The 26,553-nt window shown below is 41.8% G+C and overlaps 2 protein-coding genes across 2 annotated transcripts; one reads left to right on the forward strand and one right to left on the reverse strand.

Moving 5' to 3' along the window:
* Positions 1-4,526: 4,526 nt before the first annotated feature.
* On the forward strand, positions 4,527-6,333 carry MELLADRAFT_69672 (uncharacterized protein; the record flags this gene model as incomplete). Its single annotated transcript, XM_007418728.1, has 3 exons — positions 4,527-4,711; positions 5,101-6,004; positions 6,031-6,333. The coding sequence occupies 3 exons, from the start codon at positions 4,527-4,529 to the stop codon at positions 6,331-6,333; spliced, it is 1,392 nt and encodes a 463-aa protein (XP_007418790.1).
* Positions 6,334-6,995: 662 nt separating this feature from the next.
* On the reverse strand, positions 6,996-8,994 carry MELLADRAFT_69673 (uncharacterized protein; the record flags this gene model as incomplete). The annotated part of the gene is made up of 7 exons (XM_007418729.1): positions 6,996-7,049; positions 7,120-7,184; positions 7,508-8,124; positions 8,163-8,174; positions 8,289-8,451; positions 8,491-8,626; positions 8,701-8,994. 7 exons carry the CDS (start codon positions 8,992-8,994, stop codon positions 6,996-6,998), a joined length of 1,341 nt encoding a protein of 446 aa, XP_007418791.1.
* Positions 8,995-26,553: the final 17,559 nt, after the last annotated feature.

The following is a 26,553-nucleotide window of genomic DNA, read 5'->3' on the forward strand; positions in this document are numbered from 1 at the left end:
GATCTCACAGGGGCAGATTGAAAACTGTTTTTCGGTCATGTAACTTTACCGAACACCCAATCAAAAAGGTCATCGAACGATCAAAATGATCGTTGTTGCCCTTTTGATGACCAATTGAGTGTTCGGTAACGCTCATTTGAAAAGTGAATATCAAATGAAATTTGAACATCAATTGATACATAGCTATTAAAATTCATCGGTCATCAACGACCTAAACAGTCCATCTGCATTTTATTCACAACTCAAACTGTAACACTCTCACATCACACAATTTAAAAGACCATGGAGCGTTGTTCTCAAGTTCAAGATTTAAATTTGAATGATTATAGATCATGATTGAAGACTTTATAACAAGGTAGTTGAATGATTGCAACATGAATTGAAACAACTCCAAGGATCAAGAAGGAATTCATCTTCTCGATTGATAGGTGATAAGAAATGAGAAGGATGTGTTGAACTTGGTGTTGATGCTGGATGAAAAGGTCGACCTAAATCTCCTTATGTAGTACAAGTAGGTGGTAGTAATAAGTTCATATGTGAATGAGAGTCAGATGTAGGAATTGATGGAAATCTTGGGTGTGTACTTGCTTATGATGAATCGGTCAGCGTGTATGAACTCATGAAGTCGAAAGGGTGACAGTCAATAGTGACGGTTGAACTTGAAGAAACAAGGATCGGTTATGGTGAAGGAGGGTTTATGGTAAAAGAAGAGAGGTTGGTTGAAAAGGAAGGGAGAAAGAGTGAAGGAGAGAGAAGTGTATGGAAAAGGGAGAGGGGCAAAAAGGGTTTTTTGGTCCAATATACGGCCTCAAGGCTGTATATCAGAATGGACCAATATATCATGATATATGATTTATTATTTTGTCCAAATGATTTTGCCGAACACCGCGACTTTTTGGAAAATTCGATATACGTATATGGTGATATACTGTATATTGGTTTGGTGTAGTATATCACGATATATGTATATCGAATCGTACCGAACGGGCCCTTAACAACCCAAAAAGTAAATATCGATGATTTCAGATCAATTTAAGTGGAAAGAAGGTTCATTTCGTTAATCTGGTTCGAAGAATAACATTTTGAACTTTTGCCATTGGATTCAGAGTGGAATATGGGTGTGAGATGTGCAATGAAATATACCGAGAATGTGCTCGTATGTAGAATCATAGCCTCGATACCTTTCTTCCAAAACCAGCCAGAGATTGTTGCAATAATCTACATTTTTCTTAGCCTTTTGACTGATCTATGCCCTTCTGTATGATTGTTGAAGAATCAGACAGGCTAGTGATGTGTCATCATTGCCAATTCGGAAAATGAAATGCGTCATCTCAGGAGGAGATAATTGATGATCAATAGTTTGCGCACGATAAGGTAAGATATCAGGCATCAAGAATTTTTTTATTTGGCTTAAAAAACACGGGAAGCAATGAAAGATTACTACTAGCTATAATTAATATGTTATATAAGAAAATGATACAAATGTTTTGAGGTGATGAAGTCTCGAGATCTATGTCTTTTGTTCCTTATTCTAAATTATGGTATGCCATGAGGTGGAAAAGTCCATTGATGATGACGAGAAGTTTGGGTATTGCAATCACCTCCAAGACCAGTTCGAAGATTGATGATAAACATTTCACGAGTATTGTACTTTCCAGCTCGAGTGTTGTACACGGCCATCGAACCTGACTATTAGTATAAAACAGATGAATTTATGATTTAAGCTATAAAATGGCCAAAAACTTGACATACATGTGATTGGCATTGATTCAGGATTTCCTTGACTGCTCTCTTCATGAGATCATGAGAACTAGAAAGAATTATGGATATACTCATCGAATTAAGAAAACTAACTGTCCAGTGAGTTTGAATGAACTGAACTCAAGTACTGACGTAGTGATTGAATTTCCTTCCCGTAACTCGAATGTGATCTATAGGATGAATTATCAAGTGTAAAAAGTTGTTAAGATGTTGATCATGATGAGATATATAATTTTTCGTTTATGACTGACCTTACAAGTTGAACAACTTTGTTCCATCAAGAGTGGATCATCTAACATCCAATCATTCTGATAACGGAATTGTTCCAAAGCTCTTGAGAGCGCGGAAAAAAAAAGATGATATAAAAAAGTCTAGGTCAGTATAAGGTTGGGAGTCAATTAAAACTGATCTGAAAGAAAGTCCAAGAAAGACCTTTCACAATCGATCTGTTCAATTCTGCCTTTTTGATAAGATTCAACTTGATCACAATGAATATTCGAACCCTGAAGAATCTTAGATTGAAATGTGAGAGATAAAACAATTAATAAGATCATCATTATAGAATTACTAAACATAATTGAAAAGGCAAGCTTGAGGATTAGATTCGGATGATAAGAAAATCTCAGTTTCTAGGAAAGAAAAACGAAATCACTAGGAATCTTGTTCTTATGAACAAAGTCAAAGTCGAACATATAAAACAAGATATTCTCGAACCCACGTTCTGGATATATATATATTGATGTGTATATTATGAAGTTCTTGATCAGATGTTGGGGTTTAAAATTGGATTTAGAAGGTGTAGTACAAAGGCACAGAGATCATCAGAAGGGGTTTTGAAAGGTTTACATAAAAGGTGTAAGCTTAAGAGGATAAGATAAGCTAAACGATCGGTTGTAGCACGAAGATTTTCAACCGATCGAACCAGATCCCACTAGATACCTTCCAAACCATGTACATGAAAGACGAACAAGTTGAGGAAATTACGCAAAAAGGAAATATGTCGTGGGGTTTGATCGAACGAGATTTGATTTGGAGGTTTGCATCTGATTGAACTTTTTTGGAAACCCGGGTTTTGAACTTCGTATCCTATACTGAGAGAAAGACAAAAAAGACGAAGTTGAAGGAAAGAAAAGAAAAAGTCGTACGGTTTTTCTTAACACCAACAAAACAGACTTTTTTTTTCTTGAACTGCAAAGAAAGTCAACCTTCTTGAAATTATATTTAGACCTCCCGAGTACCTCTAGAGCAAACTTAACTAAGTCCCTCGAGAGCTGTACTGGCCAGCTCAAACGAGGGACTTACACATTAGCTCGTTTTTTTGGCCTGAGATCGGCCGGTACAATTTCCCAAAAGCTAGGAATCGCTCTGCTCGCCATTCTCGTCAATTGAGGTCCATCAAGCCCTTAATAAAAAGAGCGCGCTTGCTCTCTTGCTGCAATTTGCCGCTCTCGGCTTTTAATTATCTCATCTAAGCACAAAACTATCTCAAAATAATGGTTTGGGGCCAAACCCGGGGCCGTACATGTCTAGTCATGACTGCGGGGGCCAGAACTGGCGATTAACGGAAAAAACAACAGATTGGAGGACAAAACAGTCAAAACCAAACAGGCAAACTGCTGTTTGCATGACACCACACGGGAAATCTGACAAGTGACCGATTTGGACTACCCTCATTGCACCACACCCTCATTGCACCACTACAGCTCAGTCACAACACAGGACGATGTTACGAAGGAGTCAGTCTCAAACCAATGAGGCCTTAATGTCCCGGAAAGAACCGACACAATCTCTCACAATGCGGCCGAAACGCCTTTCCGAATTTGTTGACACTAGCGAGGCAAACCAACACGCAGCCATTGACGAATTGTTTCAGCATCATTATGGATACAACGGCCGTGCTCAGCAGAACGAGTCTGCGGTGCACCTCCTGCAAGGTCGAACGGTCTTCCTACTGGCCGGCACCGGTTTTGGCAAGAGCCGAGTGCCGGAAGTTTTCTATCTAGCTCATGACCGTACCAACTATGCACCTATTGTCCTTTGTATCAATCCGCTAGACTCACTAGGTGATGATCAGGTAAGCTAGTCAGTCCGCTTTTGCATTATCAAATCTGACTGATGTTCCATTATTGGATGGCAGGTCAGTGAGAAAGCCCAGGTCGGATTGAAAGGTGTGAACCTTAATGGTCCAAACTGCACGCACGAGAATTGTCAACTTATTCTGGAAGGCAAATTCTCGTTTGTATATGTGGTAATGTTCCTTTTACATTTGGGACGGGTCGCGTGTTGTGTTACTATGGCAGAAACTGATGTGAATATTTTTTCATGATGACCCATCGCAGAGCCCGGAGGTGGCCTTAACAAATAAGCACTTTGACAAAATGTGGCGAGATAAAAGATTCCAAGAGCGACTGATTCTTATAGTAGTGGACGAGGCGCACATGGTCAACGAGTGGGGTCTCGTTGAAAGTGGTCAAGCCAAAAGGATGGCCAGTTACGTCCGCGTCCAGGACGCCGGCGTGTTTCAACCTTCTTATGGAGAACTGGCTCGTCGGTTCTTGTCTTCGGCGAATATCCCCCTTCTTTTGATGTCGGCGACCTGCACGCCGCAGGCCATACATGCAATTTTGGCAAATCTCAAACTCGACTCTAGAGACGTCCGTTTTCCCCGCGCCGAACTCACTCGGCCTGAAATTCGTTTCCTTTGAAGATCCTTCAAACAACCACTCAAAACATCTGTACGAGGACTCTTTGCACATCACGCCGTCATGCCTACGAAATCCATAGTACCCTCACTTCTGTATGCTGGAACTCAAAACAACACACTTGAATACCTCATTATGATCAACGCATCATGTGGCCATCCTAAAGAAGCTCGAAATGGACAATCTGACTTTGCACGACGTTATCATGCAAACACAGGACCCCAGTCCAAAATCGATGCGGTTGCTATGTACGTGACGGGCACTCTCGCAGTCCTATGCTGTACCCTTGCTCTGGGGCTGGGTCAGAACTGGAAACGCGTCCGACGTGTAATTGTTGTAGGTCGTCAAAGCCCGGGGAATTTTGTGCAAATGTCGGGTCGAGGAGGTCGCGATGGCCGGCGAGGTTTGGGGATACTTCTGGTCGAACAAAAAAGGACAAATGGCAAGAATGATATCTGCGATTTTAAAACGCCTACGGTCATGTCGGACGATGACCGCATGGACGCTCTGGCGATCACCCCAGTTTGCCTCCGGGTTGCCCTGGCCATCGATCTCCGGTGAGTAGCAAGATGGTTTAGATATCATCGCCTAATCCAACAGGCTGACGTTTTAATACATACATACACATACAATTCAGGCTGGGTTACATACCACTCCAACCCAATGAGCTGTGTGTTCAAGAGGAAGTTGACCGTCAGAAACAATGCGGAATGTCACCGTGCGATTGTTCCAACTGTCGGCCTGAAGAAGCCGAGGCCTTGTGGCTAGCTCAGCCAGCGCTCACTGTCGAAAACTTTGATGAAGCTCTGGCTATGAACGAGATGGAGTTGCTCAACCTTGTTGAAGAACTGCCTGACCCACCAGTCGCACCAGCAGCTGACATACAACATGTAGCTCATATCTGTGTGGCTGATGACCCGATCATCAATATACCCCTCCTAGAAAAACTCGTAACTAGATGGGTAGAATCATTCAACCAGTTGTTCTACCTCATTTTCACTGAGCCATCTGACCTTGGCCCGCCCGACTATTTTGGAAGGGATATGGCTTGGGACCTGGCAAAAAACATTGATATCATTACCAGCCCTAGTGATTTTGCTTTACTTCTGGGGAGCGAAACTCTCAAAGGACAGTTCGACTGTCTCTTTGTGGTGTTCTGTCAGTGGAAGAGCGAATTTGCGACCGGGGCACTTCTAGCAGACACAGCAGCACGACGGGCTTCCACGATCCGGCCGAACAATTCATCAAAGGTCCCTCAATCTTGTGAAGGATTTAAATTGAGCAAACAGCGCGCCGAAGCGAACAAGTTGGCCATCAAAGCCGCGCGCGAGGAGTCGAAACGCGAAGCGGCACTTGCGAAAGCTGAAGCAAAGGCACAGCGAGATCAAGAGCGAGGAAAAGCTGAAGCTCGTAAAAGAGAAACCAAGGGGGCCGTTCGGGTCAACTCATTGCAGAATCCGCTGGGACATCAGCAGGCCACCAGAAAAACTTCAAAGTGTGTCGCCGATGTGCCACTGGAGGGAGTGTCTTCAAGGACAAAAGTTAACTTCGAGGTAAGTGCCATTAGGCCTTTTATACTCGCAATGTTTTGATAGTGATATCTGATTTTTTGGTTCAATCTACTATGGGACTGTCCTCATCAACCCACGACAACAACACGTCCGCAGCCCCCCATCGAAAGCGGGATGATCGACCCGCGACTTTGTCAGCCAGACTTAATTTGACCATATTCCGAACTCCCTGTCGCCAGATGTTCGTGACCTGCGGCGGGGGTCGCAAGCTCGGTCCTCCTTCACCTAAACATTCCGCGGCATACGTGAGGAATAATTCCAACGACGCACAAGTTATACCATTCAAGTTGGCCTGGTAAATAATCTTGCGACCCGTTTCAGAGAGTATAAGCTGCATAAGTCTCCTTAACTGTGGCCACCATGATTGGCAAAAGTGTAAATAACTATTAAAATTTGATGCGTTGCAATTAATTTCGAGTGGACCTCACCATTTGGATGTTATTCGAAAGTGTATAAGTGAGCCGATCAATGTCCGTTCCCCGCCCCTAAGGTCAGTTTTTACACACTAGCGTTACTTGGAAGCCGAAAGACATAATGAAAAAGCATTGGGTGACTTACTGTAGTATCATAATGGTGTTTCAACCAACATATGTGAATTTCCATCAATTCATCAATTGCTAACCAATGGTTTTCTCGCTCGTTCGAAGGTATTAGTAGAGAATGTTTGATTGCGTGGGCCAACTTCTTAGGTAGATCTCGTTCTAAAAGAAGAACCAGTCGGGGTATATGGCGGCCGTAATGCGACAGTCCGGGCAGCCCTTGGGCCATTACGGCCCAACGTTTCCACATGGCCACGAGGCGACCAATATCACCCGCACGCGATGCAGCCTGTGCCTCCACAACAGTAGCGAAATCTCGCAATCGCAAGCGCAAGTTGTATTGAGTATGGTCTTTGCTTTCCCTGGCCGCTTCCAAAGCGGGTGCATCAAAATATTGATTGCAAACTGTTTCAAAGAGGCGATCACAATCGGCCGCTTGAGTCAAATCGATATCCTTGATGGACTTGAGGACTTGCCTGAATGAAGAAAATGTATGTGAGTTGTGCGCATCGTTACAATTACAGCGTATAGTTCCATATGACTAACCTCAGTACAAACACCAGGTTCGCAGTGTGCACAATATGCACAGATCTCATGATTGTGTTGAAATCCTGCGCGGAGGCAGGTTTCTTGTACTCTAAACCAAGCGAAAAGGCCGACCTCCAAACCCCGGTATCCTCTGCTTTATCCGAGTTGCCCCAGTGGAGCGTCCATAGGCTCTTTGCAAAATTCCAAGTGGTATGCGCACCACCAAACACAGATAGGATCCACTTGTAACTTTCGACTGAATTAATTGCAGGGAATCTCTTCACTCTGAGGCTCTCAACCAATTGATTCGAACCTACATCCCCTCCAGCAACTAAGAGGTGTTTCGAGTAAGCCTCTTGATCCATTCCTATCTGCCCCAAAATCTGATCAAGTACGCGTGAGACACCCTCGGCTGACGAGTCTGGGGCGTCCATCATGCGTAGGAAGTGTAAATTTGGTTTGTGCATAACAATAGGATCGATGGGGCACGGTTTCATCTTAAGCGAGGGCAACTTGCTGACGTCTGGCGCACCGGGTATGTGTGTTATATAATCTTTCAGCGCCTTGGCCAGTTGAGCTTTTAACACGGACCTCCAATGTTTGCTTTCCGCAGGGCCAGGGGTGAATAACGACAAGTCCACTGGGGTTCGGTCGGCTACAGCCATGCGATCCAAAAACACCGGCAGAGCGAGGTCTTCTGGCGTGCACTCGGCCAAGAGTGAGGGTTGAATGACGTTGAAATAACCCCAGGTACCATGAAACAGTCTTGTGTTTCTTTCGACACAAGTGTTGTGAATTTTCAAGTTGATGTCGACGTTATCATAACATAGAAAGGGCATAAGCTTATGATTAATTTTAAATAGGTCCATCATCCGCTTTTCTTGTAACTGACGGAAATGATCGATTGCGAGCAGGACGGTCGGTCTGGAACTCGCCAGGCCCAAAGCGTGGAGCCAATCGTGAACCCGACATGACACTCCGCCAGCTAAGGCCATGAGCCCATTGGCGACTGGTATGGCATTACTGCGACGATTGCAAGTCATAGCAATCATAGCACACACCATAGTGGGAACCTACATCGAAATATAACAGTAAGTCTGTCATTCATGTATTTATGTTTTTGCTTGTCAAGAATCACCTTAGTCAACCTATGATCTGCTTGATCGCTGGGCGTGGACTTCACGTACACCAGATTTTCCATCGACATAACGGTCACATCATCGACCGCCCCTTCAATTCGAGTCTCCCCAGGGGCAGCGCCGTCTGATCCTAAAGAGCTTGTATCATTTTGGGATGACTCCATAACATCATCACTGTCACGCGCGGCCTGTTTCTTCTTCATCGATAGGGCTATCTTCCGGTGAATTAGCGTATGTAAAAAGCGCATACCGGTCTGGACCAGCTCATTTCTCCTTTTTTCTGCACTCTCGCTGAAAAAGTCGGGTGTAATGGCGCTGGAGCTGACATATCCTCCCACTGGAAACTCTGCCCGTGTCACCTCTTGTGCGTTCACAATTTTCGATGCCTGATGTTAAGGAAACAAATTCAGGAGTAAGTCGCCCGTGTTTTCATGTAACACCAATTTATGACCATACTGACCTCGTCTAGTATCAATTTTTCCCATACATCTCGTCCCTGGTTAGATGCCGAAGTCAATCTTCCGAGATTCTTGAAGATCGATCGAGTCTGTCTGGCACCTAGGCCTATCTTGCTTAGGCGTTGGCGGAAGACTATCTCGTCCGCGGTAGAGGACAGGAACGTCACCATGAACTCCTTCGGCGACATTCCTAGTTTGGTCATGTAGTCACAAATCATAATGGTATTCTTCACAGTCGCTGGAAGTGCCTTTCTGGGACTGGGAACCACAGCAATTGGCGACGTTGGGTTGGACATGGAGGTAACCACTTGCAATTGTAGAATAAACGTACCGGCCGTATGTTTATCTGAAAGTTATAAAGCGATATCTTTCGTATTCCACGAAAAAGTCTCCTGGATGTTTGTAGTTAATTGAAATCACTAAATGTGAACAAAGCATCACACCACAAGGACTCGTTTCTTGTGCATGTTTCAGCCTCTTTGCTTTCGTTTTCAGAGTCAGCGCCAAACAGGTGCCCACTTCATAACAGCTCTCAGGATTTCTCAAGTTTCACCATAGAGTCAAACCGAGGACCCGGAACAGCTATGTTAGCACCTGTGTCAGGCGCGTGGGCACACGATTAGTGTGTCCATTTAGCCTGTTGTCCTGCTGAAGGGTTTCAGGTTTCCTGGCCTTCCCGAGCTCATTATATATATAAGTTTAAGTAATATTAAAATCCGAGTGACCCCTTCGAAAAACCTACCACGTTTTCATAGACATAGATCACCTCAAACCAACCGCGTCTGTTGCCAACCGCGATTCATTTATAAGAATCGAGAGGGCTATTGAAGCTGAAGGCCTCACAATTCCGGTATTCATCTATATGGCAAATGAAGACACAAACTGGCAACATAGACTGACCTACAACCACGCCACGCCTATGGAAAAAAGTCGCTATATATACAACTTCATCACCTTGAAGCAAAATATGACGGTCGTAGAATTCCTGTTATCTCTCCTCAACCCTCAAAATCAATGTTTCCAAAATTGTCGAACGGAATGGCTTGCCGAAGGAGACACAGGATACATTCTGCAACTCCTCAAGTTGATCCAAGCTTGCATGTACAAATCTGGCCACGGTAAACGGGCCTGGGAATTATTTATATACGCCCAGGTATGTATTCACGTTCGCATGTTGTTTTCAGCATGGAAACTGACCTATTGGCCGCTTCCTCTTCCTCTCAGATGGAAGAGCTGGAGATTTACGCTCCACCTCCGAGTCCTGACTGTGTTCCGCCTCCGAGGCCTGGCTCGGAGGCTTGACCTCAGAAGCCACTGCGTGGGTATGCAAATCCATGTAGGTATCATCATTAATCTCAAGATGTCCTCACCCGTACTGACGCTTCTCTGCAGGTTGTGGAATCAAGCCTTGCAATCTTAATTTTTTTGGTTGGAGCAAAATGTTTTGGACGCGCAGCATGCTAGTTGCATGTGTGATTTTTTGCCCCGGGTTTGGCCCCAAACCATTATTTTGAGATAGTTTTGTGCTTAGATGAGATAATTAAAAGCCGAGAGCGGCAAATTGCAGCAAGAGAGCAAGCGCGCTCTTTTTATTAAGGGCTTGATGGACCTCAATTGACGAGAATGGCGAGCAGAGCGATTCCTAGCTTTTGGGAAATTGTACCGGCCGATCTCAGGCCAAAAAAACGAGCTAATGTGTAAGTCCCTCGTTTGAGCTGGCCAGTACAGCTCTCGAGGGACTTAGTTAAGTTTGCCTCTAGAGGTGCTTGCGAACTGTAAAACATGTGTTTATAAATACAGGGGCTCAGATCAAGATCTTGAAGGTCTTTTCTTGAAAAACCGGCAAACTTAACAAAGTCCCTCGCGCCAAAGGCGCTCAAGCCTCGGGCCTTTGGCGCGAGGGACTTTGTTAAGTTTGAAAAACCAGGGAAATTTTTTATGATCAAGTACAAGAACTTTCCTGGTGCGTAAAACAAGAGATGTTCAGCAGTGCTCAAATTGATACAAGATTTTGCTCCTTGTTCCCCTTTTCCTCTTACCATGCGTCGAGAGCAATTGAAGGCGGGAGGAAATATGGGCTGCCCATGATCTAGAGTCCGCGCCTTCCCTTTTCGACACATGATATATTACAAATTAAGATGCATATACCCGGAACGGGCTTTGTCAGGCTTTGTCAGCTCCCGAGCTTTACAGCTACTTATACCAAAAGCCAAGAGAGCTACAATTTCATAGGTAAAATAAAAAAAGTGGATGAAAAATATATAGCTAACCCATCTAGTCTAACTGAGAAAGACTATCACAACACCGTGCGTCTAGTATCAAAGACGAGTATATATATTCCAGAAAGAAATAATTAAAAATAGTAAAAGAATAAATAATCTAAATAATAATAATCAGAATACTTAAAACATAACACCTTGCGTCTTAGTTTCAAAGAGGGAGAGAAGCCCAAATAATAAAGGCTATCTTACCCAACATGTAAGGACTAGGGATGTATGGCTCAATTCGGAGCTTCCCAAAGCGGAGATCTCTTTTCGGAGAAGTAGGAAGACTGTTTTCGTTGTCTCAGATCGGAGAACAAAAGAAGGGAGAAGACAATAATAATAATAATTATTTCGATGAAGAGAAAAGCTTCAACATACAAAATCAATAGTAATATATATATGCAGAGAATTCGAAGGGCGAATAAACTACGCGAGCGTTGTCGAGCCGAGTACAGGTGAGTATGGGCTAGCACTACTTAATTAACATCAGTCTCATATACCATAAGTCGTCTAAAGTATTCTTCCAATAACCACTTATTTCTTTTGTAGAATAATTCTAAAGACTAAATCTACTAGTCTGCTGTATTTGTATAGTGAAACACTAAGTCACCAAAGATCATGACAAATTATGACTACCCTTATACCATGTTTCGATAAAAAACCTCTCCAAACCTTCACATACCCAGATCTTGAATGGCTTGTTTAGGCTCAAAGGGGTTGGTCAACGGAGAGGAAAATCTAACACTGGGGTCTTCAGCAGGTTTTGCATTACGGGAAAGCCAAACTTCAGTAGGTGGACCTGTCCCTAACCACGGCAAAAGTCGGTGAAAACGCCGTAAGTATGGATCCAAAGTATTGGGCAAAGTTGTGAGCGGTGTCCAATAGTCGTCCAATGCAGAAGCGTTCGATCCCCGCACCAGGTATTTGTATACGCCAAAAGATGTCCTCCTATAATTCAGAATCGTCGTGATGCAAACTGTCTCATTGACCGGCAAAACTCCCCACCTTGACGGTGTGTTTGGCGTATCCGGTACTTCGTTTCCTACAAAAGGCATAAGTAAAGAAACATTGAACATAGGGTGCAAGCGACTCAGCTCAGACGGAAGGATCAACTCAGCTGCATTACGCCCTATCATCCGTAGTACTGGGAAGGGACCAATCCGTCTAACATCTAGCTTGTTATTTGGCTGTTTTGTCTTCAAATTCCGTCTCGAAAGCCAGACCAGATTGCCTGCTTGATAAGTAGTTTCCACACGACGTCCTTTGTTGTAAAATTCAGACTGCGCCAGTTTCGCTGCTACCAAACTCGTTTCTAAATAATCCTGTACAGACTGCATATGAGAAACAAATTCATCAGCTTTGGGGCGACCTGAAGAACCAGTGAGCGAGTTAAATCTTGGATGATATCCTTGAAGTGCAAAAAAGGGGGATAAGCCTGTAGAACTTGAAGTCGAATTGTTGTATGCAAACTCTGCCAAAGGCAACCAACCGACCCAATCCGACTGATCTTCGGAAATATGATGTCTCAAGTAATCCTCCAACAACGCATTCGTCCTCTCGACCTGGCTATCCGTCTGTGGGTGAAAAGCCGTTGACGGAGCTGGTGATACATTCAGCAAAGTCAAAACCAAGGTCCAAAAAGCCAACATAAACGTCGTTACTCTATCCAAAACAACCACATCCGGTAAACCGTGGAACCTAAAAACCAAAGAAACAAAAGCACAAGCCAGATCATCAGCTTTCCATGATTCCCTAGCCGGAATGAAGTGAGATGCTTTTGAATAATGATCCACTACAACCATGATCAAATCAAAACCCTGGGAAAGAGGTAATTTGACTATGAAATCGACTCCAATTGTAGACCAAGGTCTATCTGGAATTGGCAGAGGAATCAGCTGTCCTTGTGGGGGCCTATGGTCCACTTTCACCTGTTGGCAACTCCTGCAACTCGAAACAAATTCCAATACTCACAGGGGCAAAAGTAGATGCTCACATAGGTGTGAGCATTGAAATTTTTGTGTTTTCTTCAATGTTTGTTCAATTTTGCTTTCCTTTTCTTTCCCTTTTCTTTCCCTTTTCTTTCCAATTTCTTTCTGCTTGTCATCTGATTATGTGATCAACAGGAACTGAGCAGACAAACTAAGCCTTCCTCAGGCCTTATTCCTGAGCAAAGAAGTCTGAGGAAGGGCTGATCCATCTGCTGAGTTTATCTCAGCTGCTCAGCTGATCCTGAGCGGCATTCCCTGGTTCAGTAGGCTCCAAGGGACACCACTTATGATTAGCTTAGGGGCTGAGCTGACCTGAGTATCCTCTTGACTAATTCTCCACAGTATCCCTTGGATGGATCACATAGGGCCAGCCTCTCCTCAGGCTTCATGGCTCCGGAATGAAGCCTGATGCCCATCTGCTCAGTTGACCAATGCTGCTCAGCTATCCCTCAGTGGCATTCCTCGATGAGAAGGATCCAAAGGATTTCACTGCTCATTGGCTGAGGGGCTGCTCATCTAGTCCTCAGGGGCATTCCTGGGAAAAGGATCCAAAGGATGTGACTGAGTACTGGCTGAGGGGCTGCTCAGCTGCTCAGCTAGTCCTCAGGGGAATTCCTGGGATCAGAGGGTAGATCTGACTTTCGTATGAAGACTGATAATTATCAGACAGAAACTGAGAATTTCTTTTACAGGCATAATACAATCCTAGTGCCATGCTTATATCCGATCCATTTTTAAATCACTAGTCTACCACGACATCCGCCACGTGATCGCCTGCGGCCCACATGTCATGGGTATACGTAGCCATCAATATCATACACCCAGCTATATGCAAAGAAGACATCATCATCAAAACAGTTTTGTCAGCAGCAGGTGCTGCATGATCATGCTGAAGCAAGTATACCCGCTCTGAGTGCTGACAGCGGCAAGATAGATAACAAGGCTATGTGGAAGACAACTAAATTGAACATGATTGACTTTTGTCAAAATCAAAGAAGAAAGACAAAGAAAGACAAAATACTTGGCAGCTGAGTCACGATCGAGTAAGCCTTAAACCTTCTCATCAAAAAGAGTAGACTATATCTGGTTATGTTCTCATACATTTGGTGCTGGTGGATTTTTACAATTTTTGGAGGATCTTTCTTGGGATCCTCAAGTTTGGATTGATGTTTAATAAAACTGATCTATTCACAATTTTTACAACACTGTCAGCAATCGATTAATCAATTGATTCGAATCATTTGAAATTGGTAAATTATAAAGTCTAATCAATGATACAAATTGGTTTGGATGATAGTTCGATAATGATTGTTGAGATAAATTAGAAATCGAAGTAGGTGATTCAAAAATGAATACATAAGTAGTCCTTTATGATCTTTCAAAATGAAGGTAAATGGATGTATATATCAAAGCAAGAGGATATGAGATGTTGATTGTTTTTTGGTACCTAATTAGATTATCGATGCAAGGAAAGATTGATGAGTTTGGAATAAACAAATCTTTGGAGTGAGTTTGACTCGGTACCTACTCTCTATGATATGATAAAACCATCAAAGCACCATTTGTTTGTTCAACTGGACATTTGTGGACAGTTTCACACTCAGATGGATACTCATATTCTTCTTCAAGTTTTTCACAAATCCAATTATGTTTGAAGAAATTTAACCGTTACATGAAAGCCAAATATCGAGAGAGTGCTGGTCTTCCTAGGAATAGATAACTGAACCACGTAATGCGAGAATCATATAGCAATTGATTAACTTTGCTTGTTTGTCTTCTAATTCTTCTGTGATTGTCTTGATTGTCTGATGTGATGCTTGAGTCAAAATGTTTCGATGTGAATGAGACCTTGAGGGTTTGGTGCATTTGTTTGAACATTGAGCGAATTAGAAAAGGGAGGGCGCCGGACAAGTCGTGTGGCAAGGGTAGGAGGGATATGAGTTGAACGAGGTATTGAATGGAGGGTAGCACGGGGCTAGCGAGCCCCGTGCGCAGCATAATCAGACTCGGGTTACTATGGTAGAAGAATGTGTTTAAATACTGTTATGTTTGTAGACAAACACAGTATTGACATGTATTATCAGCTGATAATTATCATGTGATAATTATCAGAATATATACGATTGTCCGATGCTCCCGGATCAGAAGGATCCAAAGGATGTCACAGAGGACTAGCTGAGGGGCTGCTCAGTTGATCTCAGCCCCTCAGTGTGAGCAGCTTTATCCAGGGGACATCACTTAGGATTAGCTGAGCGGCTGAGATAAACTGAGCTGGGGGATGGCTCTTTTATGAGGTTTCATTCCTTAGCAAGGAAGTCTGGCCCATCAATGACCCAGCCCGGGGATTATACTGAGTATTTCCTGAGCATCTCAAATGGGACGGCCCCTGTGCAGGCCTTCACTAAGAAATGAAGCCTGAGGAAGGTGTAGTTCATGTGCTCATTGTAATTTTGACCAAATTGTGGAGTATTCAGTGACTCATGAGCTGATCCTGAGTACTCATCTGGACTCATTTATTGCTCATCCAAGATGGAAATGAGCCTTCAAGAAATGTCAAACAAAATGTGAGCAAAACAGGCTGATCACCTGAACACAACCAAAATTGTGAATTGAATGAATCTGAAAGAAAATAAATCTTTTTTGGAGACTTCAAAAAAGTCTACAACGCTCACATACATGTGAGCATCAATTTTGGCCCCTGTGACTTCTCTTCTTGCGTTAGGCCAACCAAAGGATCGAGAGAGCAAATCATAGGTCTTCAAGCTTCCCCAATGACCCGCCGACGCTTTCTCATTTACTTGTCGAAGAACTTCAAGCCTGCAAGATTTCGGCACATACAAACGGTCCCTCCACCACCAAGCATTCCCCATGAAACGCAAGAAGGCCAGATGAATCCCTGCTATCAAACCATCCAAAAGATAAGCTGCTCGTAAGTCTTTCATCATATTTTCTGACACCGGCATGAACACCGAAGGATCAAATCTTCCCGGATTCTTAATGTTAACCACCTCTAGGCTCAACGAGTCCATCTTTGGTTGTACATTACAAAAACCCAACAACACAATCCTAGCACTGTCATGCATACCTTCCGAAAAATCTGAACGTCGCAAAGCCGGATCCGCAGGATTCTTCTTCCCTGGAGTATGAAGGATCTCAAAGTTGAACTCTCCCAAGAATGATGCCCATCTCGCTTGCCTGGGGGTCAAAGCCTGTGATGTCATGAAATAACGGAGATTAGCATGATCTGAAAACACTATCGTTGGGAACTCGGTACCTATAAGCCATGCTCTCCATGCGTGAAAACAAGCAATTATAGCACCCATCTCCTGATCATGAATTCCCCATCTTTTTTCCGTTTCCGTCAACTTCTTAGAATAGTAAGCTACTGGTCGAATTTGGCCTTCTGTCAATTTCTGAGACAAAATACCCGAGAACGCATAACCCGAAGAGGCTACATGAAGAATCCTTGGCAAAGTAAAATCAAAGTGCAATAGAAACGGCGCGGAAGAAAATAAACGACATAGCTTGTTAAAAGATGAAGCCGCTGTTAATCCTTTCAACCCTTTAGCTGCATCAGAACTTCCACCGGTTAGATCTGTCAGCGGTGCCACCACTTGAGAAAAATTAGCTATAAATCTTCAATAAAAGTTTGAGAAACCCAAGAATCTCTGCAAATCAGCCAGATCTTTTGGATAAGGCCAGGCCGCAATTGTCTTCAGTTTCTCTGGATCCATACTGATACCTTCAGTTGAAATCACAAAACCTAAAAAACCACTTGTTTCTCAAAAATTTGACACTTCTCTGGTGAAGCCGTTAGTTTATGTTCTGATAACTTCTCCAAAATCTTAATGATATGTTCTTCATGTTCATGTTCATCTTTCGAAATAATCAATATATCATCTAAATAAATGAAACAGAAAACATCAAGATACTCTCTCAAAACCCATTGAATAAAACGCTGAAAACAAGCAGGAGCATTAGCTAATTCAAACGGCATCACTGTATATTCGAAAAGTCCCCGCGGGGTCCAAAAAGCAGTTTTCCACTCATCACCTTCTTTCACTCTCAACAAATTGAACGCTGCCTTCAAATCAATCTTAGCAAAAAACTTTGCTCCCCTCAATTGATTAAGCAACCAAGACATAACAGGTATTGGATAACTGTCACGTTTTGTTATCTTATTCAAACCTCTGTAGTCAACACAAGGCCTATTCTTCTTACCTAAATTCTTAACAAAGAATATTGGGGCCGCCGCAGCTGACTTAGAAGGTCAAATAAATCCCTTACCTAAAAGATCGTTCAGATAAGTCTTAAGCTCAAGTTGTTCATTGGGCGCAAGATTATAAATCCCTCCAAACGGAGGATCACAACCTTCTTTAAGATCTATTGCAATATCAAACGATCTATGTGGAGGTAAAACAGAATCCTGTGGGAGAAAAACATGTAAGTATTTCAAACAACTCTTTGGTAGTTTGGAAAGAAAAGACTTGTCAAGAGGAATAGCCGGATTAGGAAGTGAGTTTGAGGGAGAATCTTGCATGGAAGGTGTTGAATTTATCGTTTTGTGTGTTGAAGTGAAAGAAATAGGATGAGCGAAATTAGATAACTGTTGCTTACAAGAAACTACAGATAACCCAACGTCTTCTTCTAACAACACAGCAGAAACAAAATTTCCTTCAAACTCTAACCACCTTCCTGACTTGTTCATTGCCAATGAAACCCCGTGTTCCTCCATCCATGGCAGACCTAAAATCACGTCATGACTTCCGCCCAACCTTGTCACACCCAAAGTTGCCTTGGAAATTGAGCTCAAGTTATCCACTCCTGTGAAGGTTAGTTGTCCCGACCACTCTTTATCCACCAATATACTTGGACCACCATCAAACCCAGAAACCTTTTGTGGAAATTCCTTAGCATTCAGGGACAACCTGTGAGTTTGCGCAAAATTGATGTCAAAAAAGCTGTCCATCGCTCCCGTATTGACCAAGGCCATAGCTTGCACCGGTAAATGACCGCTCTGAAGTGTCAAAGCAATCAAAAATCTTTGTGGTTTTGAAGAATCAGCTTGAATCCGAATGGCGTCCAATTGAATATCTTGAGAATCGAGCAATGTAGAACTGTCAGGATATGTTGTACTGCTTTCACCTAATGAAGACCAAAAGGCTTCCACCATCATATCCGATTGTGCTTTCTCAACCGACAATAAAGAATCCAATTGCGAATTTTCGTATTCTACAGCTGAAATTTGAGTGATGGGTGATGGGCAAGTTTCAGAATGTCGATCTACCTGCAGAACTTTGAGTTTATCTTGGAGTCGAAGGGGGGGTTTGGACAAGATCTCTTTCCCTTCAATGATGCTAATCTTCTGTGTTCCTTATCATACGACTTCAAACAATCAAAGCACAAACCTTTCATGATACAAGCTTTCCGTATTGCTGGGAATGGATTAAATCCATCAGGCCTTACAGAAGTTACATCAATTTCCATTGGTACCGGAACATTGACTTTCATGGGTACTGTAGCATGAATTGGCTGATGAGTTGGTACATGTCGAGGTAACTGATGTGAGTGAGGATGTCGATAAAGCTCCATTTGTCCGCATAGTTGTGGATGCAGAGAAGTTAATCGTGATTGGGCATCAATAATATCTGCTGCTTCAATTGCCATACTCTGCTTGTGATTCAAATCCGTCTCTAGTACCCAACCCGGTATCATAGTTGCTTGAAACTGAATGCTTGGATGAAGACCTTGTTCATATAAAATGATCTTATCTTCTTCCGACTTCCGTACATGAAAACTCAAAGTTTTGAATCTTGAATTGTAATCGATGATTGATGGCTTCCCTTGCCGACAAGTCTCCAACTCTTCTCTTGCTGATCTTGACAAAAACTTATCAACAAACATAGTAATCAGTTCTTCAAAGAAAGTGTCAACGGTTGCAAGACAAGGAAGATCAAAGGGAACATTTGAAAGATCACTGTAATAATCTGTTACACCATGTCGTAGTCCATTCTTCTCCAACAGTCCTATCCGCCAGGTATGAGCGCTCGATTGACCCTGCGGTGGCGCTGCAAATTGATTTCCGATCCACACAATCTTTGCTGCCTCACTCGGAAAATAGTGAGTTCTCAACTCTCTCCTCATGCTCCATAAAAACTCTCTCAAACTCTTACTGTCTCCAAAAAACCGTAAGTCATCCCGCATCTTGGGTTCTCTCCATTCTCACACCATACTTCCTTGACGAGTCCCCGGCCTAATTGGAGTTGGTTGTCGTACTTGTTGAAAGGATTGTGGTTGTAAAAATGGCTGAGCTGGTTGAGGTGGCGGTGCAAACAATTGAGGAGGCGGCGCGAATGATTGAGAAGGTTGAAAATAATTTCCCGGTGCTGGTTGATGATTTTCAAAGTAGGAAGGATGTTGATTCATAGGGACGGATTGTTGATCATATTGAGGCTGTTGAAAAGAAGGTTGGAAATGATTGGGCTGTTGATAGTTGATTATTCCCTCCTGATTGAAAGAAATCATGATTAGCTGCCAAACCCAAAGTATTTAAATTCCGAGCCAATCGAGAAACAGGAGAAAGAGAATGAGGATTTGTATGACAAGGGGGTAGTGGCCGAAATTCTGAGACTTCACTACTATTCCAGAAATGAGGAGGATAATCACGACCAAAGATGGAAGATGAATCTAGGGAACTACCTTCTTCTCTCCAAGGATTCATTGTCGATTATCTCTTCTGTCAAAGTATCTCGGTTCCGCGAGTAGTTGTTGGTGTAAAAGATCTCTTAACATTGTTGATGCACCAATTGATAACTCCTTTAAAGCTACAGTCAGAGAAGGCCTCGAAGAACTTGTTGAAATAGGAGAAAGGTTGGATGGCGGGGATAAAGGGTTTGCTCCTAAAATTGAAGTTGTCTCTGTCGGCGATAACTCTTGTTGAAGTCGATAAGCTGAAGATCCACTGAGAGATTGCCAAGACAAAGTCGAATTCCAAGCAAATGGTAATCCAGAAAACAGGTCTTCTTCTGGACAGTCGAAAAAAGGTAGTGCCTGTAGATTAACAAGCAATTCAATGGATGAAACAATATGATACCAATAAGAAGAATCTCCAAAAATATCGCAAAATTCACACATAAAATAAGCCACTCAAACCAATGAAATAAAAATTACGGAAGAGAGAAAAAAAAGAACGAGAAAAAAAGCGAGAGAATGAATTTAAAATAAATCTGAAATCAAATCTGTATCTAAAGAAGTAGGTGGAGCAACACCACCGGCGCTCCGCTCCGCTTCGCTATATCTTGGAATTTTGTGAGCGGAGCGATTCAGCGCTATGATAAAACGCTAATTGCTCCGCTATATTCTTTGAAGTGCTATGACTTCTGAGAGCGGTGCGATCTTTTAGATCGCTCCGCTCCGCTTTGGGCAAATTTCACGATTGACAGCGCCTAAAAGCGCTGTCAGGAATCTTAGAAATGTCAAAGAGAAAAAAGGAAAGAAAAATACTAATATGTTGATAAACTCACTTTGTTGAGTTTGATATGTTGAGTAGGACTTTTATTAAGACTAATAAAATTATCAATAAAGAAATCAGCATCAGCTTATAATCTATCTTGATCGGTTGCATGTGATGGTAATGGTTCAAAATCAAGAAAGTAATTTTTGAGTTTTGAATCTTTTAATTGATCTTTAAACAAATCAATTTTATTTAAAGATAAAATTATAGAAGTTTTTGTAAACCATCTTGGATTACAAATTGAATCAAATCAAGAACGATGTAAAAGAAATCTTGAGTTCGCCAGGAGCCGTAGATTTGAATGACATAAGGGTGATTGAGTCATCTTTATTATTATTGTTTGCATCAACCCGTGGGATTCTCTTGATTGCGCGTTGAAGTTGATTTGTTTTCCAAAAAGCCTGAAGAACCCACGCGAATGCACCTGATCCGAGTTCCTTTTTAACATCAAACTCAGCTTGTTTTACATTTATGTTCATAGTCTTCTATCAACTTCGCTCTATCTTTTCGCAGTCTTGGATCGAATTTTATTCAATCATCGATTTAGATGTGACTTCTCTTAGGACTTTACAGGCAAAGGTTCTTCAAGTTGATAATTGTAGGAAAGGTGATCTCAGCTCAAATGCATGCTAGTTGTCTACCCACATAAGGTGGCTTTATTATTCTTTCTTATTCAATGTCTTAGTAATTGTAATATAAGTTTCTGCGCTTAGTTCTATTGATTATCTTACATAACCTTTAAAGGACTTTGTACAATAATTTCATCATCACTGTGATGATCATGATTTAATGTTGATCTTACATTCAATTCGAGGAGGTAAAGAAATGTTGTCGGTGGTATGAGGGCGTGGAGGTGAATGTTTGGTGAGATCGTTATGTATTGACAAAAACCACGATAACACATGCTCTGAAGCGCTATGAGGCGCTCTGAGGCGCTCTGAGGCGCTCTGTTGCTATGCGCTCGGAGTCGCTGTGGCGGTCCATAGCACAGCAAGAAACCGCTATAGAGCACGGATCTCAAAATCGCTATATCTTTTTAGGTTTCACCATAGCTATAGTGAAACCCAGGACCCGCTATATGGAAAAAGGCCTAGCGGGGGCGGAGCGCGCGCTATGCTACCGCTCCGCTGCCGCTATCTCGGGCGGAGCGCCGGTGGCGTTGGGTGGAGTAAGGTTTGGACTTCCGTAACAAATACGATGGTCTAAATATAAATCCTCGTACTGTTCTAGATCCAAATAATAAAGAGGATCTTGTAGTGAAATAAAAAGAGAAATGTCAGAAAAAGGATGTTCTTCAGGAAAATTAAAAAATGGTAACTGATCAAGATATGAGATCTCTTGAAAAGGATTCTCTTCCGGAAAATCGCAATACGGTAATTCTTCAAAATTTTCTAAATAATCCCCAGAAATGTCTTGAGAAGTTGAAACGTTTAAAAATATATATGCCCAAGAAATATCAAAGGGCTTGAACATAAATTATTAAAAAGGGATTTGATCTAAGTGATTGTAAAAATAGAAAATTTGTGGAAAAAAAAATTAAAAGCAAAATAAAACGGCTCTTTAATTTTCTTCAAAGGATAGATCAAAATAAAAATGTAAGGACTAGGGATGTATGGCTCAATTCGGAGCTTCCCAAAGCGGAGATCTCTTTTCGGAGAAGTAGGAAGACTGTTTTCGTTGTCTCAGATCGGAGAACAAAAGAAGGGAGAAGACAATAATAATAATAATTATTTCGATGAAGAGAAAAGCTTCAACATACAAAATCAATAGTAATATATATATGACAACAGAATGATCAGGTACAAAGTTCAACGCATCTTTCTTCATCTCATGTTCCTGACTAATGGTGCCTGATAATAATTCACAATTAACATCAGTCTCATCTACCATAAGTCGTCTAAAGTATTCTTCCAATAACCACTTATTTCTTTTGTAGAATACTTCTAAAGACTAAATCTACTAGTCTGCTGTATTTGTCTAGTGAAACACTAAGTCACCAAAGATCATGACACACCACCTTGTGCCTAGTTTCAAAGGCAAATATTACTTGAAACCACCCTAGACAAGTTCCCAAAAAACTAATAGAATTGAATTAGGTTCCTATCACAAGGGGTATTCTGACAGCATATAGATTAAACCAAAAGCAGTCAGAAGTATTATGAACCAGGCTTGGGGGAAGTTACAAATAAAACTCCCAAGCAACAACTAACCCAAAGCATCCAAAGAAACAAAATTACAAACCAGGAGTTCAAAAACTACCAATACAAGCATTCCAGAACCATGAGTTAGCCGTCCTAGGATGAAAGGTATAAAGAGACCTTCCTTCTTGAGCCAGAGCAATGGAAGGCACGCTCTTTGGATATTGCCAACTTTCAGGATCATTCTCCAAAGAAACTCCCAGGTCCAGCTATTGAATTATTCTGTAGGAATTTGCCTTCAGTTCGGCTTCTTCATTTCCTTTGAAACTCAAAATTCTTTTAGTTGAAAGAACCGCAAGGCACGCAGTGGTTCTTAAGCCCACGGTGACTTAGCGGAGGTAGAAGAGTGCATGCACCGGCAAGAAGCGCCCAGTGCCAAAGAGAGAAGTTTAGAATTTAGAATTCTGAAAATTCTCATTTCAAACTCATCAACCTCGCTAAGGAACATCAAGATATTAATTATCGAACTCTCTTCGATAATACTCCCATTTTCTTTTTTAACAATAATCTGAAATTTAAAAACCTCCCACCCACCCAGGCGTAATGGTAATGATAAAAAGAAGAAAGTAAATGATTGAATCCCACCCACCGACCCAGGGCGCGAGGCCGGCCCGACGGTTGGTTCTCGAAAACCAACCAGAAGGCGGGACTCCGTCACTCCCCCATAAGGCTATCTCTGACAAACGAGTAAGAGATACCAAAATGGGTGAGAGATTCATTCTAGAACCTCAATTTTAAAAAAGTCCAATTTAAAATTCAACCCTCTCAGCAAAACCCATAGCTAACTGAGGAGTGGGTTGCATCATCTTGAAGCAATTGTCAGACCTTCTCTTCTATTAGGTGTTCTAGGAGTAGAAGATAGTTGTATCTTGTTAGTCTTATTGCTAATTACCAGCTTTATTCTCCCTTGCTTGATTTCTCTAAAAACCAAGGATCCTCTTAAAGAGAACCTTTTCTACAAACCTTCTAGGTTAGTAGATTCAACTTGGTCTATAGCACGGTTCTAGAAACACAAATTTGACTAGATCCCTGTCTTGTTTTTGAATAGCAGGCATTTTTTGTAGTGAACCTTGTTCCTTGAAGAAAGTTATCCCAGCATATGTTTAGACCAACTCTTGACTGTTTGAAAAGTAGGCTGAGGTTAGTCATATTCCAGAAATATCTCATATCACTTCTATAATTGTAACTTGATCACTATTTGGGCTTCTCATCACAAACAAGTCTGAAATCACTTTAACAAGTTCTTACGTAACCAGCAAAAACTCTTGTCAGGATTCAAAGTAAGCCAACTAGACCCTGATATATTGTTAGCCATCCTGACATAAGCGGTCTGACAAATGATCATCAAAAGTAACAATATTTTTGATGTACAAATGAGAAAGAAGGGCCAAAATAACACAACAAACAAACATGAAAATTATTAGAGTGAGACAGAAGTGTGCTTGAACTTGAGCAAAAAAATAGGAGACTGAGAATTACAAAACCTTCATAAATATGCAACCCACTCCTCAGTTAGCTCTGGGTTGAGGTGTGGGTTATTCACGGTGTGAATAGTTCAGGGAGCTGAACCCTTCACCCAAAGGATTTCTCTTACTTACGAGTCAGAGATATCCTAATGGGGGAGTGGCGGAGCCCTGCCTTTGGGTTGGTTCTTGTAAACCAACCGCCTGGCCGGCCTCGCGCCCTGGGTCGGTGGGTGGGATCCATGCTCCTACATCTTGTTTCACTCCTCTCTCCTCTTTCATGTCTTCCCTCTACTAATGACAGGGTGGGTGGGAGGTTTTCGAAAATAATTAATTTTGATTGAACTATCTTGATTAAGTTTGATTATCGTGAAGAGCTGATAATTCAAATCTTTGACGTTTCTTAGCAAGGGGTGTAAAAATCTTGAGTTGAGAATTTTGGAATCGAAATTCCAGATTCTCGCTCAACGGGTCTGATTGACCAGTGCGCGCTCACTTGCGCATTTCCCCCCGCTAAGGCACCGTGGGCTTAAGAACCACGTCGTGCCTAATGGTTCTTCCAAGGAAATATGCTCAAGAAAAATCAAAAATAGGAGAGGACAAAGTAAACCAGAAACGTAACAAATCCTAAAGCAAGAAACCAAGAAAGAAAAAACAAGAAGAAAAAACTAAACAAATGCAGGAAACAAGGGAAATTGAAAAACAACTTTACAATGTCTTGATGTCTTCAACTACATGATCAAAAGAATCTGGGAAATTATCCATCCATTTGAACACCCTATCTTCTAATTTATAATTCCTTTAATTGTATCCAGCTTGCAACATCTCTCCAAATTGCATATCATGTTGATTTTTACGTTTGAAAATACTATCCTTCATCCCTTGTTCATTCACCTGGTATGATGGACTTGAAATTTTATTCCACCATACTTTTCCTAGAGCAGTTAATTGAAGAGATTGCCGCGCCAGACGCCGGTCAAGCGCGTCAGAAGTAGCTTGACTCCTTGTGACGGGTGTTTCTTGCTTTTTGGTTGATGGAACAAAATGACTTGAAGCAAACTTAGTTTGCCAGACCTTGGAAAGAGCTGAACATTGTTCACATCCCTGGACTACTGATTTCTGGCAGGGTACCCCATGTCTTCAAAATGTTCCCAAGATAATTTCAATCCATGTTCAAAATAGCATATGTCTGCTATCAAGATGGTATGTGTCAGTTACCAACAAAATATTTCATTCCACCAAAATTGAGATTATGTCATGCAGTATCATAAATCTGTACAGAACTGCTTCCGTATCTCCCAACCAAGAAAATATAGTCTATTAACTTTTATGATGTAAAGTGACTGAGTTGATAAAAATACTATTTTTGTGCTATACTCAAGATTCTAAATCTTGGTTACTTCAAAGCTCCATCAATAGATTTAGTTGGATATTCCTTGCTGCAACATGCTTCTCCGCATGTTTTCCCCTACAGCCATCCTGTATAAGACATATTTCCATGTGTAATTGCAGATTGTACATGAGCAGGCATGTTTTTCTTTGTTTTGGGGATTCCAGAAGTATATGATGAAATTTATCAGATATTTTTGCAGAATACCATGTACATGTATGTCAATGAATGTCAATTTGAGAAAAACTTTTGCCATTCATTTCCTCACAATTTACCTCAACAGCAAAAAACTTTAGAAAATCAAACCTCTGTATACAACCAGCAATTAGATATAGAAATACTGCCCATAGAGGAAGACTGCATTGGACCAAAATGTGGAGAAACATATGGCGGAGAGGAATATCAAATTTAAATCATATGTATATTTATCTCTATTTGATATTCAATTCAAAACAACTTCAAAAAGGATTCAAAGGTTGTCAGGGTGCACTGGCCTGCCAGTAAGTAACCTGTGATTGGCAGCTGTGGTTCAGCCACCGGTGGGTTCAGCTTGTGTTGAGAAGATCTTATTGAGAGTGCCTGCGGTGGCTCTGGTCCTAGCTGTGCTTATGGGTGAAAAACTTGTGGGATATGGCAATGAAGAGGTGTGGTAGTATCTGGATGGTTGGGGATCCAACACTTGAGACAACTTAGATGTGTAGACATATGAGTCGACCAATGACCATCCATCATATGGCGTGAGATTGCCATTTTGGTTCATGTCCTATATATAACAAATTTATTGCATATTTATAATTATGGCGTTCAAACCTGTGCAAGAAATTTGCAAGACCAAAATGCAAGATCTGTGCAAGAAATCTTGCACGGATCTTGCTTAATTAATTTTTTCACAACCCCGCTTGAAAAAACTGCGCAAGCTGAATCATTTGGCCTCAAAGCAGGGAACCTTAGGTTAACATACATAAGTCTTAAGTCTGCAAGTTCCGTGCAAGTTCTATGCAAGATGTTAAAAAAAACTTGCACAGAACTCTCACAAAAA

This window comes from Melampsora larici-populina (assembly GCF_000204055.1).
Source record: "Melampsora larici-populina 98AG31 unplaced genomic scaffold MELLAscaffold_103, whole genome shotgun sequence".
Classification (NCBI taxonomy): domain Eukaryota; kingdom Fungi; phylum Basidiomycota; class Pucciniomycetes; order Pucciniales; family Melampsoraceae; genus Melampsora; species Melampsora laricis-populina.